General features: G+C 41.9%; 1 protein-coding gene across 15 annotated transcripts in view; it reads left to right on the forward strand.

The window, feature by feature from the left end:
* The window catches only part of MEGF11 (multiple EGF like domains 11), a 598,735-nt gene that overhangs the window by 561,474 nt on the left and 18,963 nt on the right, over positions 1-18,298 (forward strand). For all 15 annotated transcript variants that reach the window (XM_077263274.1, XM_077263279.1, XM_077263284.1 and 12 more), the window contains one exon: positions 17,585-17,641. In XM_077263274.1, the coding sequence (XP_077119389.1) occupies positions 17,585-17,641 (57 nt within the window). The remainder of the gene's footprint in view (positions 1-17,584; positions 17,642-18,298) is intronic.

Genomic DNA, 18,298 nt, shown 5'->3' on the forward strand with positions numbered 1-18,298 from the left:
TTTAGGTTTTTCTTTGATCTCCCCTTTCGCTTATTGTATAGTCTGTGAAATGCATCATAATTATTGGAGCCAGACATTTATTAGGCAACCTAACCCTATATTTATTTTACTCGGTTATGTAGCGCCCTTAATTCCACAGCGCTCTAGACATCATTATCACAATCCCCATCCATTTTTATGGATACACCTGGATGGGACATGTATTTGGATACACCCAAATAAAATGGGAATGTTTGGTGATATCAACTTCCTGTTTGTGGCACATTAGTTTTCCCCCTCCCATATACTAAGGTGCCACAAACAGGAAGTTGATATCACCAACTATTCCCATTTTATTTAGGTGTATCCATATACATGGCCGACCCAGGTGTATCCATATAAATGGCCCACCCTGTAGATTCCCTATTAGTATTTCTTTGGAGTGTGGGGGACACCAGACCCAGAGAAAACCCACACAAACACGAAGAGAACATACAAACTCTTTGCAATTGCTGACCTTGCTGGGTCACCATGCTGCCCACCTACAGTGGGTATGGAAAGTATTCAGACCCCTTTAAATTTTTCACTCTTTTTTTCATTGCAGCCATATGGTAAATTCAAAAAATTCATTTTTTTCTCAATAATGTACACTCTGCACCCCATCTTGACTGACAAAAACCAGAAATGTAGACATTTTTGCAGATTTATTAAAAAAGAAAAGCTGAAATATCACATGGTCATAAGTATTCAGACCCTTTGCCCAGACACTCATTTAAGTCACCTGCTGTCCATTTCCTTGTGATCCTCCTTGAGATGGTTCTACTCCTTCATTGGAGTCCAGCTGTGTTTAATTAAACTGATAGGACTTGAGTTGAAAAGGCGCACACCTGTCTATATAAGACCTCACAGCTCACAGCTGAATATTAAGTTACAGGGGCCGAATAATATTGCACGCCCCACTTTTCAGTTTTTGAATTTCCCAAAAAATTTTAAATAACCAATAAATTTCATTCAACTTCACAATTGTGTTCCACTTGTTGATTCTTCACCAAAAAAATACATTTAGTATCTTTATGTTTGAAGCATGATATGTGGGAAAAGGTTGAAAAGTTCCAGCGAGCCGAATACTTTCGCAAGGCACTGTATCCTGGATGAAAACCTCTTTCAGAGTACTCTGGACCTCAGATTTGGGCGGAGTTTCACCTTCCTACAAGACAATGACCCTAAGCACACAGCTAAAATAACAAAGGAGTGGCTTCAGAACAACTCTATGACCATTCTTGACTGGCCCAGCCAGAGCCCTGACCTAAACCCAATGGAGCATCTCTGGAGAGACCTGAAAATGGCTGTCCATCAACGTTCACCATACAACCTGATGGAACTGGAGAGGATCTGCAAGGAAGAATGGCAGAGGATCCCCAAATCCAGGTGTGAAAAACTTGCTGCATCATTCACAGGAAGACTCATGGCTGTACTAGCTCAAAAGGGTACTCCTACTCAATTCTGAGCAAAGGAGCTAAATACTTATGACCATGTGATATTTCAGTTTTCTTTTTTAATAAATTTGCAAAATTTTCTACATTTCTGTTTTCTTTTCAGTCAAGATGGGGTGCAGAGTGTACATTAATGAGAAAAAAAAAATGAACTTTTTTGAATTTACCAAATGGCTGCAATGAAACAAAGTGAAAAATTTAAAGGGGTCTGAATACTTTCCATACTCACTGTACATGGTACATAACTTCAAAATTACTATTCTAATCATTAGTTGATGTCTATAATTATACAAACTTTCTGCCTACAAGGGCTCATTCACACATCAGTGACTTTTTTCGTACACAAAAAAATGATCTGAGTTTCTTACCACAACTTCATCAGAGTGTGGCCAGTTTCATCAGTTTTTTCTCAGCTGAAAAAAAAAAACTGATGGAGGTTTCTCAAGCTTCTCCCACCAAACAGTCCATGAAAAACAGACAGCATTCAAAAGCAGATAGCATCCGAGTGCTGTCCGATTTTATTTTTTTTTCACAGACCCATAGACTTGCTTGATCCGAGACTCAGATCAATATCGGACAAGTCTCAGTGATATTGTGCTGACCAGTCTGCAAAAACACACAGACATGTGAGCAGCCCCTCAGATTATAGCTGGTACGAGCTGGAACTCATAATGAGACCTCACAAGGGATTCTTGTTGGGGGAGACTTTTTTTCAGATGTTTTTCGGACTATTGATCCATGAGGCTCGTGCACTTGGCTGTATTACTGTACATTTTGCCCAGAGCTTAAAAAAAAATCTATAGCATTTCAAGAGTCCAGTGTTGAACCTCTGTATGCTTCCGATTTCATACTCCTCTTTACAGAGGTTTCCTTTTTGGTTTTATTTTGTACAGATCCAACAGAAATAAACCCATGGCATGTTACATTAGGCTTCATTTACGAGCAGGTATTCTTCCCTAGAATATCTGAGTACTCGTGAAGTCTGACAGCCATGTATATCCGTGTGCCGGGCTCTGCTGTGTGCAGGAGACACATCTCTACTTACGCCAGCACTGGAAAGCTTTGTGTGAACATGTGATTTACACAATTCTAAACTCAATACATGCTTAGAATATAAGTTGACAGTAGGGGGAGCCAGCACTCCCCTCAGTATTTCCCTGCACTTTTATCATAAGGCTATTATTTTTTTTCATTATTATTATTTTTCTAGCAGTGGTTCTTACATTCCATTTATATCACACTCAGGTCAACCTCTATTAACTCTCCTAAGAATCAAACAGGGGTTTTTATCAGTATTGATAATGGTAGATTATAGTGCACAAGACAGATACAGCTTCTGTAGTACCTGATCCTAATGAAGGAGAGACATTTATCACAGTATTATTGGGTTGATTTTCAGTCTGGAAAACGCGGTAGACCATCACTGTGTGGTTTAGGATGACAGATCCAATATATTTACCAGATAAGTAGAACTTAATAACTTAAAGAGATATTCAAAATTTTACAAGTTATCCCCTATCCATTAGATAGAAGATATCTTCCCTGGAGGCCAGATTACTGGGACCCCCACCAAGGCTGCACACCAAGACTATGGAGTGCCTCATGTAAATGGAGCGATAATCAATTAAGTGCATTCTCTTCTTTCTCTTCTTTCCTAAAGGGAATCTGTTAGCAGGTTTTTGCAATGAAATCTGAGGGCAGTGTAACGTGGCGCGGGGCAGTACTCCTCTCTTACGCACACTACATGAAGGTGTGGGTCCTGGCTGGGTGTGTGGACTTGTGCTTTGAGGGCACTACGCCCGTGCATGCCGTGTGTATCCAATAATACATGTTTGCAAGGACCGTGAGGGAGACCACCCGTTAAAAATAAGCTTTTTACTGAACAGGAACTTGGTAGGGAAAATATGCAAGAGATAACGGGTACACAGTTTTATGAACGGAGCATTTTCTGCACACAGATTCCTTCCTCTACCCTCTTGTCCTCTGTTTTCACCTTTCCTCTTTATTCTCTTTGTTTGTCCTCTGCATTCACTGTTTCTCACTACTTTCCCACAACTCTGCTCGACACTACAGTCCTGTTTAGCAAGAATCCTTTACTTGACGCCCAGTTCCGCATCTTCTCACCCCTAAAAGCGAACCTGTCAGCAGGATTTTATAAGTAAACCACAGGCATTGCCATGTTGCCACTGCTAAAATGATTGAAAAGATACCTGGGGAAGAAATTTGTCTTGTGGTTCTTGTGTAATCAGAGTTAGAAGTTTTCAGTTAATGATATGCTTGTGCTCCGGGGCCGGACTGTAGGCAGAGTCTGACGAAGGCAGGCGCCGAAACGCGCCCTAGGGACAGCTCTTACCAGCAGCAGGTATTACTCGCATGAATAATATGCACAGCAGCAGTTCACTTTCCTGACTATTATTGTCACTATCATGTTATATTGACGTTATATTGACATCATTATGGTTTTCATTGTAATTATGCACATATGCGCCTTGTAATTTGCACTTCCTATTTATGATGCCTCTATTTACCTTGCTGCTATTATTTATACACATTTATAACCTCAGCTTTGTCCCTTGCGTATTGCTTTTTCACTGGTCATTCGTTCCCACCCTTACCTCAATTTTAATTTTCTTTGAAATTAATAAAGTTGTATTTTCTTCACCTATTTTGGGCTCTTAGAATTCATTTTTTCCTCCTTCTTGTATTCATCTTTGCCGATGTGTCCTGATTTTGCGTCCTATGTACACAACCACTGGTAATTGCATTATTTCTTGGTAACTTTACTTCACCATCTATTATTGCTGGCTTTATCTATATATGTGTACTTTGCCTTTGAGTTTTTTTATTGAGAGTCTGATCTTCCGCAGGCCGCCCGGAAGCACAAACATGTTCCTCATTACAAAGACAGACTGTTTGTGCTTTGGGGTGGCCTGTGGGCAGATCGCTCCTTGGTTTCTCTGGCTTAGAACAACAAGATAAGACTCTGCCTAACACTGATTATACAAGAACCACAAGAAGGATTTCTTTACCCCAGATATCATTTTAGTCAGTTTAACGCTGCCAACCTGACAATGCCTGTAGTTTACTTAGCAAAATTCTGCTGACATGTTCTCTTTAAGGGAGCTATAGTGCCAGTATGGCCAGTACTTATCTTCTCTAGTGCTGACGCTCTGAAACTCCCAACCCAGGACTTTCTACTCGTCTCGTGTACTCATTCCTGTCCAGGCCCATTTCCTTCAGAAGTTATAAACTCGGGGCCTTACTCCTAGGCATCTTCTCCCAGGACCCATCTCCGGAAAATCACTCTGTCTCTCATCACTTTACTCTCAGTCTCCTCTCACTTAGGGACACCCAAGAATGCAGCACTGCTCACATTGGGTCCTTTTTCTATGCACTCTAGGCCCTATCTAACTTCCCGACAGGAACCGTCTCTTGTCACTTCAGCTTAGCTCCTCCCATTCTGGGCTATTCCCAAACATTAACTCTTACTGTCCCTACTGCCAAACTACACACTTTATGAATATCATTAACAAATGTCCAATGCACAGTATACATAACAATTCATATTACACATTACATATTCTTCAAGGGGGAATATGGATGACATGTCTATCTCCTTACAGAAGTATGAGGTGAGGGCTGAGACACTGATTTCAGTGATGGGTCACTTGTTATGCTGTGATCTGTTGTTTCAATAAAATGAGTTTTTTACCAGCAGGAAATTATCACTGCCTTGGACTGGTGTCCATGTGAGATCTGGTCCAACCATGCCCCCTCCTCCGATAAGCAGCTGTCAATATAAAATAAAAACTCTGATTGTAGCATAACTGCTGCATCATGTAAACTAAGTGATACATTGCTAGAATCAGGATCTCTTTTCCTACATTATGCTGCTTTCAAATGAGGTAGCTAAAACATGCTGATAGAATCCCTTTAATGGGACCGCCAAAGATAGCGGAGCACTGCGCTCGAAAGCTCTTTGGCATTCACATAAGAATAAATGGAGCATGATTGACCACTGGGAAGTTGATGACCGGGAAGTTATCCCCTAACCCATGGATAGGGCACAACTAACATACTTGAGAATACCCGTTTAAGGCTACTTTCATACTAGCGTCGTACTGCGACATTGGGACGTACAGACGCATACTGTGCAAGCGCCGCACAACGGGGGCAGCGGATGCAGTTTTTCAACTGGGAGGCGGGGGCGGAGTTCCGGCCGCGCATGCACAGTCGGAAAAGACGGTCACGATTCACCAAAAAACGTTACATGCAACGTTTTTTGGTAGCGACGGACCGACGCAACACGACGCAACTGTCGCATGATGGTTGCGACGTGTGTCACTGCGTCGCTAATGCAAGTCTATGGAGAAAAAACGCATCCTGCAAGCACTTTTGCTGGATGCGTTTTTTCTACAAAACGACGCATAGCGACGTGCAGTGCACGACGCTAGTGTGAAAGTAGCCTTAGACTTATATTTTCTCTGTGATTGTTGAACAAAGAAGCAGTGGTGTAATTAGAATTTAAAGAGCCTCAGAGGAAGGTCACATCTGCCTCCTCCCCACCACCTTATTGACAGTAAATTGTGCTGCAGTAATGCACACAGCAGCAAAACTGCTTTTTCCAATGAAGAAATTATTTTTTAAAAAAGAGCGCAGAAAGCTGTACACAAAATAAAAAAAATACATATCCACCTTTATGATGTTCTGATGCTACCTGATTTTTGCCAGGCTTTACTTCCTGTCATCAGGAACATGTGAACGCTGCAGCCAAACACTGCCCTCAGCGGAGCGGCTTTATCTAATGGTTGTCTACAGCTGTCACATGTCCCCAGGAGGAAGTAAAGATCAGCGGGGGCCAAGGAGCGCCTGTTTGGAATTGGTGAGATGAGCAGTCATTTTAATTTTTCTACATGATTTTGAGCTCTTTTGAAGATATTTTTTGTTCACTGGAAAATTATTTCAAATAATAAGGTGATAAGTAGCATCATAACGCAGATCTGCAGCACAACGAATGACCCACATAGTGGACCTAGGTAAAAGAAATCCACCACCATGCAAAATCTGAATAAGATCCTCCTGCTTATTTGGTGGAGGAGCATTAGGTCCCTCCAGACAAGAATCCTGGGTGTGACTTGCTCTTTATACCTCCTATTCAATCAGATGCCCAGAAATACTTGTATGATCTATTCATTAAAGTTGTTTTCATTATGGCACACCATGTCAAAACCATACAATCAGACCAACATTAATATCATGATTTTATGAGCTACAATCATTGGGCTTGTTCTACTCCTCCCATTACAAAGGTTTCCCTCAGATGTAACCTCAATTAATTACAGTCATCTTTAAAAGCTTAATCACCATCTTCTGATCATCGTAATAGCTGTGAACGAGGCTCTTCAGTAAAGCCTTGTGTAGTTGTGTAATCCTGCGGCTATCCTGCTGCACTCCAGCAGCCTCGTAGTTTTAACCTCCTTTTATTACAATGTCTTCCATTGTACTTACTTTTCATGGGAGATCCTGCAAGCGCCATTCACTTTATTACTACACTGAACATCCAGCTGTCGAAGGCAATAAAAATGAGGAGCTAAAATTTATGTTGCAAAAAGCCTAATAACCAAACCTACCTTAGTAATAATATAGCGCCGATTACATTTTCATGCTGGTAACTCAAACATGAGCAAAGCAGCAAACAATGCTGGGAACGGCAGCGATATCCGTGGGTCAGAAGAGGGTGCTGGTGAATGAGGAAATTGTCAGGGACATGTTCTGGAGGTGGCGAGATGACAAGGTGAATTACAACAATTAGTTAACGTTTTGATCAAAATGTATAAGCTCACTGCCAAGTCATGGTAAATCTTTTCATGGGTTCCTAATCTATTTAGTCTAGAGATGCATGGTGGTCATCACCGCCACAACACTTTGCCAGCTGGGGGAATGACCCACGCACCCCACAGAACCCATGCAATACATGTCTGTGTCATACCACACCACAGCAGTAATGGACACCACACAGCACTAAGGGCTCATGCATATAAATCGGATGTGTACTATCTGATTTTTCATCAGACAGCACACTATCCCCTGTTATTCAATAATGCTGTTCAGATGAACGATTATTCTCGGTCTGACTGGCCAAGATAAAATAAGTTGCAGCATGCACCACATTTATCCGAGTCTCGGATGGGGCTCACATATTTACAAGTCTATTGGTGTGAGAAAAAATCTGATCCCATATAGGACAGCCGAGTGGCATATGATCGATTCCATTATAAACCTAGGAAAATGTTTATGATCATATACATGTTTTAATGTAGTTCTATGAAAACAGATCACACACAGATATGACATGGATGTAACAAAACTGAAACACAGATGGCACATGGATGAAAATCTGATGAAAATGAGAAAAAAATCGTCTGAGTTTTCTGGATTAAAATCGGACGACTTTTCACATCTACAGACGCCCCAGCGCCAAGTAAACTGATCTCATTGCTCCACGGGGCACAGAATGGTGACATCATAGTGGGCAATGTAATTTACATTATCTAACTGGACAGCTTTAAGGCCCCAGTGTGGGTGGTGATACCATTGGTAAGAGATTACCATCATGCGTGCCAGCTTAAAAATTGGTTGTCATGACCTGAACCTGTCTATGACCTGTCTAGCAGCTTCTGACCTCTTGAGCGACTGCGCAGTACAATGCGGGTGGCCTATGTCAGTGGTGTAATATTAATTAGCACCACTGGTTTGACAATTTCACTGCTTGTGACTTAAAGGGAACCTGTCACCCCCTGGGACATATCTGACCTATTAATATGGGCATACAGGTAATAGAAATGTTACACTAGTCCTACCTGTATGCCTCAAATGAGTGGTCTTGTTGTTGAGAAATGATTTCTTCCAGGCTTCGGGGCATACGGTGCCTGGAAGAAATCTCTTCCTCCTGTCTTCATTATAATACTACCCCTCTCCCATGCACGTCAGTTCTGACGCAGGAATCCCACACTTGCACCCTGCACTCCCTCCACAATACGTACCTTTTCATCCCTTCTATGGGCACTGCATTCAGGGATCTTCTGCTCAGGTAACGGCGAGTCACTGTGGCCTCCGGCGTATGAGCCGATAAGGTGATCTCCCCAGTTCCAGTTCCTCCCTGCACAGTCATCTCTAGGAACCGTGTGTACATAGCGATGACTATGCAGTGAGAAAATGGGGAGAGCACCTTAACGGCGTGCACACCGGAGGTCACAGTGACTTGCTGGCGCCTGCGCAGAAGATCCCTGAATGCAGCGCCCATATAAGGGAGGGAGAATTATGTATTGCGAAGTGATTGCAGGGCGCAGGCGTGGGATTCCGGGGCCATAACTGACGTGCATGGAAGGGGGGTAGTATTACAATGAGGACAGGAGGCAGGGATTTCTTCCAGGCACCGTACGCACAGGGGCATGGAAGAAATAATTAGCATAAGGAAAGAATATAAGATTTCTCAATGAGACCACTAATATGAGGCACACAGGTAGGACTAGTGTAACATTTCTATTACCTGTATACCCATATCAATAGGTCAACTATGTCCCGGGGATGACAGATTCCCTTTAATCTCAAAATATGTTAAGTATTTGGGTTTGTGGGTCCCTTGTGGGGTACTATTGCATTTGGTGGCAATAGAGCCACATGGTAGAGCATGTAGTGATATTCCTTTTGTAGGTGAGACATGCAGTAATTTTTACAACGGGTGTTTGCACAATAAGATGTGTGGTAAAAAAATGAGTCAATCCAGAAGAGTTTAAATATTTACAGTGGCGTGATAAAGGTACCTTCACACATAACGATTTCGTTAACGATATCGTTGCAACGTCACGCTTTTTTGTGATGTAGCAACGATCCCGCTAACGATCTCGTTATGTGTGACAGCGACCAACGATCAGGCCCCTGCTGGGAGATCGTTGGTCGTAGGGAATGATCAGGACCTTTTTTTGGTCGCTGATCACCCGCTGTCATCGCTGGATCGGCGTGTGTGACGCCGATCCAGCGATGTGTTCACGTGTAACCAGGGTAAACATCGGGTTACTAAGCGCAGGGCCGCACTTAGTAACCCGATATTTACCCTGGTTACCATTGTAAAAGTTAAAAAAAAAAAACACTACATACTCACATTCCGATGTCTGTCACGTCTCCCGCCGTCAGCTTCCCGCACTGACTGTCAGTGCCGGCCGTAAAGAAGAGCACAGCGGTGACGTCACCGCTGTGCTCTGCTTTACAGCCGGCGCTGACACAGTCAGTGCGGGAAGCTGACGGCGAGGGACGTGACAGACATCGGAATGTGAGTATGTAGTGGTTTTTTTTTTTAACTTTTACAATGGTAACCAGGGTAAATATCGGGTTACTAAGCGCGGCCCTGCACTTAGTAACCCGATGTTTACCCTGGTTACCCGGGTGCTGCAGGGGGACTTCGGCATAGTTGAAGACAGTTTCAACGATGCCGAAGTCGTTCCCCTGATCGTTGGTCGCTGGAGAGAGCTGTCTGTGTGACAGCTCCCCAGCGACCACACAATGACTTACCAACGATCACGGCCAGGTCGTGTCGCTGGTCGTGATCGTTGGTAAGTCGTTTAGTGTAATGGTACCTTAAGCCCTAAATTGGAAACCTATCTTCAAACCTTGGTGATGGACCCAAAATCAACTTTTCTTTTCCATAGAGCCAATTAATCTGGTTCTAAATGTGGGAGACTTGCAAACACACAATACTGTATGGCTGATGGTCAGCAAATAAGGATAAGCCTGAGGAAGAAAGCAGAATTATCTGCATTTAACCCATCAGCAAATCTCATTACAGTAAATGGATTTTGTGGTACAGTAAGCTAAAATACAACTGAAATGGTGCCTCATTTTAAAAAATCTATCTTGCCAAATTACATTTTAGTGAGTGTTGAGGACCTGTAAGTTTAGACTTTCACCCAAATATCTCCCCTTCCCCCAGTCTGTGTAGTTATATGTACATTACACACAGAGGCTTTTCACAGTGGCCATCCCTTTGTCCCTTATGTGGTATGGCTCCAGGCCGGAGAGCTCCTCTGTGCAAGTGTACTGTACATTGCTAAGGGACCGTGGTGGCCACGTACTGCAATTCCGCAATGCTCAGCTCTCTATACAGTGGGCATTATGGGGAGAGGGTTTTTTTTCTTAATAAACATTGTGGGGCATATTTATCAAGCTAAATATGTGAGAATTTTGGCACATTTGCACCAAAAAAACTATATTTCATTATTTCCACCAAATTTATGGTGTATCTTAGAGCTTGCAAAAAAGAAGACTGAGAGGAGACTTAATAGCTGTCTACAAATATCTCAAGGGCTGTCACATTGTAGAAGGATCATCTTTATTCTCATTTGCACAAGGAAAGACTAGAAGTAATGGGATGAAACTGAATGGGAGGAGATACAGATTAGATATTAGAAAAAAACTTTTTGACAGTCAGGATGATCAATGAGTGGAACAGGCTGCCACGAGAGGTGGTGAGTTCTCCTTCCATGGAAGTTTTCAAACAGGGATGGGAAGATTTAGTGAATCCTGCTTTGAGCAGGGGGTTGGACCAGATGAAGCAGGAGGTCCCTTCCAACTCTATCATTTTATGATTCTATGACTCATCTGACAAAGGGGGTTGCTGCCTTGCTGAAAAAAGCAGTGTCTTATATGAAAATGGGCATTTGGCATGTGTGACCAAATGCATCAAAATAGGGGTGCGCATTTCTATCACAAAAATGGAAAAAAACATAAAAATTCAAATCACCCTCCTTCTCTCCATTAAAAGTAAAGATACTGGTAATTGAAAAAAAAAACACATATGTGCTAACGCCACGTTTGTAGTAGTTCGAACAATCAAAATATAAAGATAATTAACCTGATCGGTAAACACCTTAAACAGAAAAAAAATTCAGCAAAACCGCAAAAAAATTTAAGAAGAGATCAAAACTTCGTATCTATCTCAAAACAGTATCAATAAAAATGTCATCTCACCTCACAAAAAATAGCCCATCACAAACCTCTATTGGCTGAAAAATAAAAAAAAATGTTACGGGTCTCGGAAAATGGATACACAATCAAAATATTTATTTAAAAAAATTTCAGATTTTTTTTCACCTCTAAAATAAAAAGAAAAACTGGACAAATTTGGTACCGCCGTAATCATACTAATAAGAAAAATCATACTGCCAAGTCATTTTTACCACACAATGTACACCGTAAAAGCAGTTCACAAATTAACAATGTCAGAATTGAGTGTGTGGGGGGGAGTTATCGCAATTTCCCAGAACTTGGAATTCTTTCCTGTTTTCTAGTACACTATGTGATAAAATGAATGGTGTCATTCAAAAGTGCAACCCGGCCTGCAAAGAGCAAGTGCTTTTATATATGTGTGGACAGAAAATAAATTATGACTCTTGGAAGAAGATGAGGAAAAAGCAAAAGCGGAAATTTGCTATGTCGTGAAACACTCCTATATCAGGAAATGCAACTCAAACTCAAACTGGGTCAAAGTCTAGAAAAATGAAAGTGATGTCACAACCGGCTCTCCTACTGCAGGAAACGCTGCACACATTATGTCATCTTTTACTACTGTACTTCGTAACTTGGACCTTACCCCGTCTGCCATTCTCTTCTGTAATTACTTTATTTGCCATTCATTGTTTTCAGTATTTTAGTGAAAGAAACAACTCCTTGACCCAGAGTAATTTTCGCATTTATGCCTATGTTTGTCAAGTTTTTAGTGTTTTGTCTCAGTCATTTGCCCTTTTTGTGTTTCTCTGTGTCTTTTTTTTTGTAGTTCACCCTAGGGGCAGAGATAGGGCTCTTTCACACATTTGTCATTTGTGACTTTAGCCATGGTCACACATTGAGTTTTTGGTGAGTTTTTTTACCTCAGTATATATAAGCCAAAACCAGGAGTGGAAAAGTATAAGGGTATGTGTCCACGTTCAGGTTTGCTTCAGGCTTTGGTCAGGATTTTATGCAGGTAAAATCCTGACCAAAAATGCACCTGTGGTCACTGGCAGGTCACCTGCGGTCGGTGTTCCTGCGTGTTTTGCTCATTGTAGCAACATGCTGCGTTCTGAAAAAACGCACCGCATGTGCGTTTTTGCGGGAAAAACGCATGCGTTTTTTAATGCACAGTGGAGACGGGATTTCATTAAATCCCCTCCACTATGCTGTAACATCTGGACGCTGCGTTCTTGACGCTGCGGCTCAACGCTGCGTCAAAAACGCAGCGTTTCCTGATTGTGGACACATACCCTAATAGAAACAAGTCACCACTTCTTTATTTTTCACGCACTCCTGGTTTTGGTTTACAAATTCTGAGGTAAAATACTCACCAAATACTCAATGTATGTTCGTGGCCTTAAGAAGTTACATAATTTGTCGCAAAAGTACTTCAGGTACCCTCAGGAATGATTTTATGAACGCCTAAAAATTTGGTTCAATTTTTGCAAAATTTTAGCAGAACATGTGACTTTTTCCTCTTAAAAAGTCACAAACCAGATTAAGGGTAAGTTCACGCAGGGCGTTTTTGCTGCGTTTTTTTAATGCAAATTTTCAGCTGCTTTTTACAAAAATCTCATGCACACACATTGGTTTTTGTATGATCAGTATTTTGTGTTTTGCTGCGTATTTTGGACATAGAGCATGTCACTTCTTTCAGCGTTTTTGCTGCGTTTTTTCAGCTTTTTTCACCCATTGACTCAAATGGGTCTTGAAAAAATGCAGCAAAAACGCAGGTATCATTATTTGCTGCGCTTTTGCTGCTGAAAATCCAAGGACATCAGCATGGACAAAGAGAAAAAAAACGCAACAAAAAACGCACCAAAAACGCACCTAAATCTGTGTTTTTGATGCAGCTTCTTTCCTGTCAAGAAGATCAGGTTTTGCTGCAGAAAAAAAGCAGCAAAAATGCCCTGTGTGAACTTACCCTAAAGACAGAAATAAAGAGCATGAACCGTGTGCGCTATCATGTACCGCGTGTGCTATTTTGATGAATTTGGTGATAATGTCAGCAATTATCAAAAGGCAAAAAAGTGTTTTCCAAATGATGAATCAGGCGGGCCTCTTCTTTACACATTTTCAACTGACGTCCCACTCGCCTTATTTTAACAGTTTTCGACTAGATATATTCTGTGTCATAGTATGTAATGCTGATTTAATTGCTTCGATGTATAAAGTGACCTGTAGAAATTGCACTATTGCACTACTTTAAGTAAAAAATTAAAGGGTGTCTTACTATTTCGGACAGGCATAAATAACTTTTAAATTAGTGTTAATAGTTCCTAACAATCATACGACATATTTTGCTTTCAAATACTGAAACATATGCCTGTTATCTGTGTTCCCAGTGTGAACAGGCCTTATTGTTCATTGGCATAGATCCTAAAATCAATAATTTAGTCCAAACATGTACCTAATATAATACAGTAGGGAAATCCTTTCCAAAAAAACTTCATACTAAGGCTGGTTTCACACTTGCATTTTGATCTACAGCGTTTTAGCGCTAAAAAACGCATGCGTTTTTTTTCTATACTTAACATTAAAAAACGCATGCGTTTTTTAGCATGTGTTTTGATGCGTTTTCGGCAACGCATGCGTTTTTTGACGCATGCGTTTAGTTGCAGAAATGCAACCTGTAGTAATTTCTAGCTGCGTTTTTTTGCCGCAAAAAAACGCATGCGTTTATTCGCGGCAAAAAATGTATTGCTGTCTATGTAAATGCATGCGTTTTTAAGCACATGCGTTTGCTTGCGTTAAAAACGCATGCGTTTTTATAGAAAAACACAAGAAAACACAAGAAAAAACAAGAAAACCCTAACCCTAAACACAAGAAAAAACAAGAAAACCCTAACCCTAACCCTAAACACAAGAAAAAACAAGAAAACCCTATCCCTAACCCTAGGGTTACTAGGGATCCTAACCCTAACCTTAAGGTTAGGATCCCTAGTAACCCTAGTGATCCTAACCCTAACCCTAACCCTAGGGATCCTAACCCTAACCCTTAGGGTTAGGGTTAGGATCCTAACCCTTAGGGTTAGGGTTAGGATCCCTAGGGTTAGGGTTAGGGTTAGAGTTAGGGTTAGGATCCCTAGGGTTAGGGTTAGGGTTAGGATCCCTAGGGTTACTAGGGATCCTAACCATAACCCTAACCCTAGGGATCCTAACCCTAACCCTTAGGGTTAGGGTTAGGATCCTAACCCTTAGGGTTAGGGTTAGGGTTAGGATCCCTAGGGTTAGGGTTAGGGTAGGATCCCTAGGGTTACTAGGGATCATAACCCTAACTCTAGCTATTTCTGTTTATAGTGGGTTTTCTAGTTGATTTTGATGATTGGCAGCTGTCACACACTTCTCAGCATGCGTTTAAAAAATGCAAACGCAGGAAAAAACGCATGTAAATGTGGCAAAACGCAGCGGTTTTTTTTTTTACATGCAAAAACGCATGCAACTAAAAACCGCGGCGTTTTGCTGCGTTTACATGCGTTTTTTCACCACATGCAGTTTTTAAAAACGCTGCAGATCAAAACGCAAGTGTGAAACCAGCCTAATACAGCCCTGGGATGGTGCCGGCGCAGTGTCAGCGCTGACCTGCTGTAATGTACAATTGCAGATTTGCTATTTATTTTGATTCCCCCCATAAAAAAGAAACATAAGGCTTCATTCCCACAATGAGTATTTGCTGAGCTTTTGATGCTATTAGGTTACTTGGGTTTTTGATGCTGCAGGTTTTTGTCTCTTTTGGGTTTGTCATGTTTTAAATAAAGTTGCTTTGTTTTTGCAGCGAAAATGTTGCATCAAAAACTATAAAAACTTTGTGGGAACACTTCCTAAGGCCAGTCTCACACGTCCAGATAATTCCGGTACCGGAATAAATCGGTACCGGAGTTATCCGTGTCCGTGTGCCTGGGAACTCACGTAGGCCATACGTGCGGCACACGTGTGCGGCCCGTATGGCGAGTGGGTACCACACGGAGCGTGTGGTACCCACGCGTGTGGTACCCTGCATCGCTGAAGCCGCGATTCATATGTTCCCTGCAGCAGCGTTTGCTGCAGAGAAAATATGAATAATAGTGTTTAAAATAAAGATCTATGTGTCCGCCGCCCCCCCACCCCCTGTGCGGCCCCCCGCTGTTCAGAAAATACTTACCCACCTCCCTCGCTGCTTCCTGGTCTGGCCGCGGCTTCTAGTGTATGCGGTCACGTGGGGCCGATCATTTACAGTCATGAATATGTGGCTCCACCTCCCATAGGGGCGGAGCCGACTATTCATCATGATTGTAAATGATCGGCCCCACGTGACCGCATACAGTAGGAGGCGCGGGGCAGAGAGGAAGGAGTGACAGCCAACGAGGGAGCGGGTGAGTATTTTCAGAACAGCGGGGGGGCGCACAGGGGGTGGGGGGGCGGGGGACACATAGATCTTTATTTTAAACACTATTATTCATATTTTCTCTGCAGCAAACGCTGCTGCAGGGAACATATGAATCGCGGCTTCAGCACCATGTGGGGGGGGACAGCGCTTACTGTAGCGCTGTCTCCTGCACGCACACGGACCCCAGACGGAGAATGTCCGTGTGAGGTCCGTGTTTTACACGGACCCATTGACTCTATTGGGTCCGTGTAATACGTGCGCTCCCACGAACACTGACATGTCTCCGTGTTTGGCACACGGAGACACGGTCCGCAAAAAATCAATGACATCTGAACAGATGCATTGATTTTTATGGGTCTACGTGTGTCAGTGTCTCCGGTACGTGAGGAAACTGTCACCTCACGTACCGGAGCCACTGACGTGTGAAACCGGCCTAAGGCAGTGTGCCCACAATGAGCTTTTGGTGAGTTTTTGACCCTGCATATTTTCGTTGCTTCTTCCAGTTCCAGCAAAGTGAATGAGATTTATAGAGATCTTATGCCCACTTGCGCTGTTTTTTTACTCCGTGTATACTGATCTGCGATGCGTGTTCCAAATCTGCAACGTGTTAATTTCTCTTGCGGCTACGCAAAAATCGCTTTAGATGAGAAAAATCTGCAGGTAAAATTGGATATAATCCACACATGAATGTATCAATTAAGTTTTGTCAATGCCATATACAATGAAGTATCAAACACAAAGCAGCTATGTTTAAAACATGATATAGAAAGAGACAAAATGCAATGAAAAAAAAAAACGAGTAAATTAATTTACATAATAGGTGCAGAAATGTTGCAGAAAATACTTATGAGCTCATCGGCTCATCGAGGGTGAATTTATCACGTTTTGGGCCAGAATTTTTGTGCATTTTGAATTATCTGTAGTTTTTGGAAATATTGTGTTCCATTTTTAAAGCATTTTGCGCCATGTTCGCCGTGTTTATTTTGAGCTTGCAAAAGAAACGATTCCTCTGCATTTTAATATCTTTTTATATATTTGTAAATATGTATATTGTATATTTGTATATGTACAAGTTTTCCAAAGTGTCACACAAAATGTTGTACAACCACTCCAGTAGGCTGTGTGGCGTAAAAACTGTAAAATCCAGTCCGGACAGAAGCCTTACATCGAAATATGTGCTAAATGTGTCAAACATCATGGGGCAGATGACGACAGCGCAGACAGAAGCAAGGCAGACTTCAAAAAATCCTCTACTGATGAGTTCCCCACAATAAATTCCCCCAAGATGGTGTAAAAAAAGGTGGCAAAAAAAGAGGCCACATACAGCTCCAGATAAATGAAGTTATTTTGGCTCTCAAGAGGTGGGATGAAAAATTGAGAACAATTCCCTGCGTCATAAAAGACCAAAACTATCTGTAGCGTTAAGAGATTAAATTACAAAAATGCAAAGCTTCCTTTTGGCTGTTGCATAACATCATAATTAACAAAATTTATCATGAACTTGCAGCTAACTGAATTGGAGGATATTACTAAATTAATAAGTGTACTCCGCCTGATCAGCTCGGTTGGGCATATGGTTATTAGCGGGCGGGTTACAGGTTGGGACCCGGAGGAATCTATTCATGTATATCCAGCATTAGTAAACTGACGTAAGTCATGGTGTATGTCTTTAGTCACCAGTGTGTCATGTCTATTGCTCTAGGTGCATGCAGTATGGACAGAAGGCAGAACACATACATCATGGAAAATGGCTTCAAAGGTAGGAACCAGGCAATGGGGTGAGAGTGGGCTGCATGACTGTCCAGTGGAAAGGGATGGGATTATGTTATGGTGACATAGTATCTGCATCAATACTAATAAATCTTACAGGTACAAAGCCGTCCCCATCCAATAGCAAACCAATTTAACCCAGTTGGTGCTGTAGATGTTCTAGTTTATTTCGAAATTAAAATATAAGTGCTACCCCTGCATAATTTATCCCAACTCTGGTGATACATACGCTTCTCAATATGACAGAAGAAAAGACTTATTATATCGGCTCATGCAGACGACCATATTTTTAGACCGACTGGGATCCGTCAAAACATAAGATCGCACTCTGACCAATGTTAGTCTATGGGGCCATGGACATGCCTGATGTTTTTCCTCGGACAGAGTCTCTTCGAGAAAAAAATCGTAGCATGCACAATTTGCATCCGATATTCGCATGCAAGTCAATGAGTCCATGGAAAACATCGGCACGCACCTCAGATGTCATCCGAGTGCGGTGCTATATTCACAGCCTGACAGAATGGAGATGATGGAGAATTTTTTTTCCCCATCTTCTCCGCATTCAAGAAAATTGGATCAAACTGTGATCAGACTCTGATCAGAGGGTGATTAGCATAATCGGCCCAATTTTCTTGGATGAGAGAGA

This window comes from Ranitomeya variabilis, chromosome 5, assembly GCF_051348905.1.
Source record: "Ranitomeya variabilis isolate aRanVar5 chromosome 5, aRanVar5.hap1, whole genome shotgun sequence".
In the NCBI taxonomy this organism is placed as follows: domain Eukaryota; kingdom Metazoa; phylum Chordata; class Amphibia; order Anura; family Dendrobatidae; genus Ranitomeya; species Ranitomeya variabilis.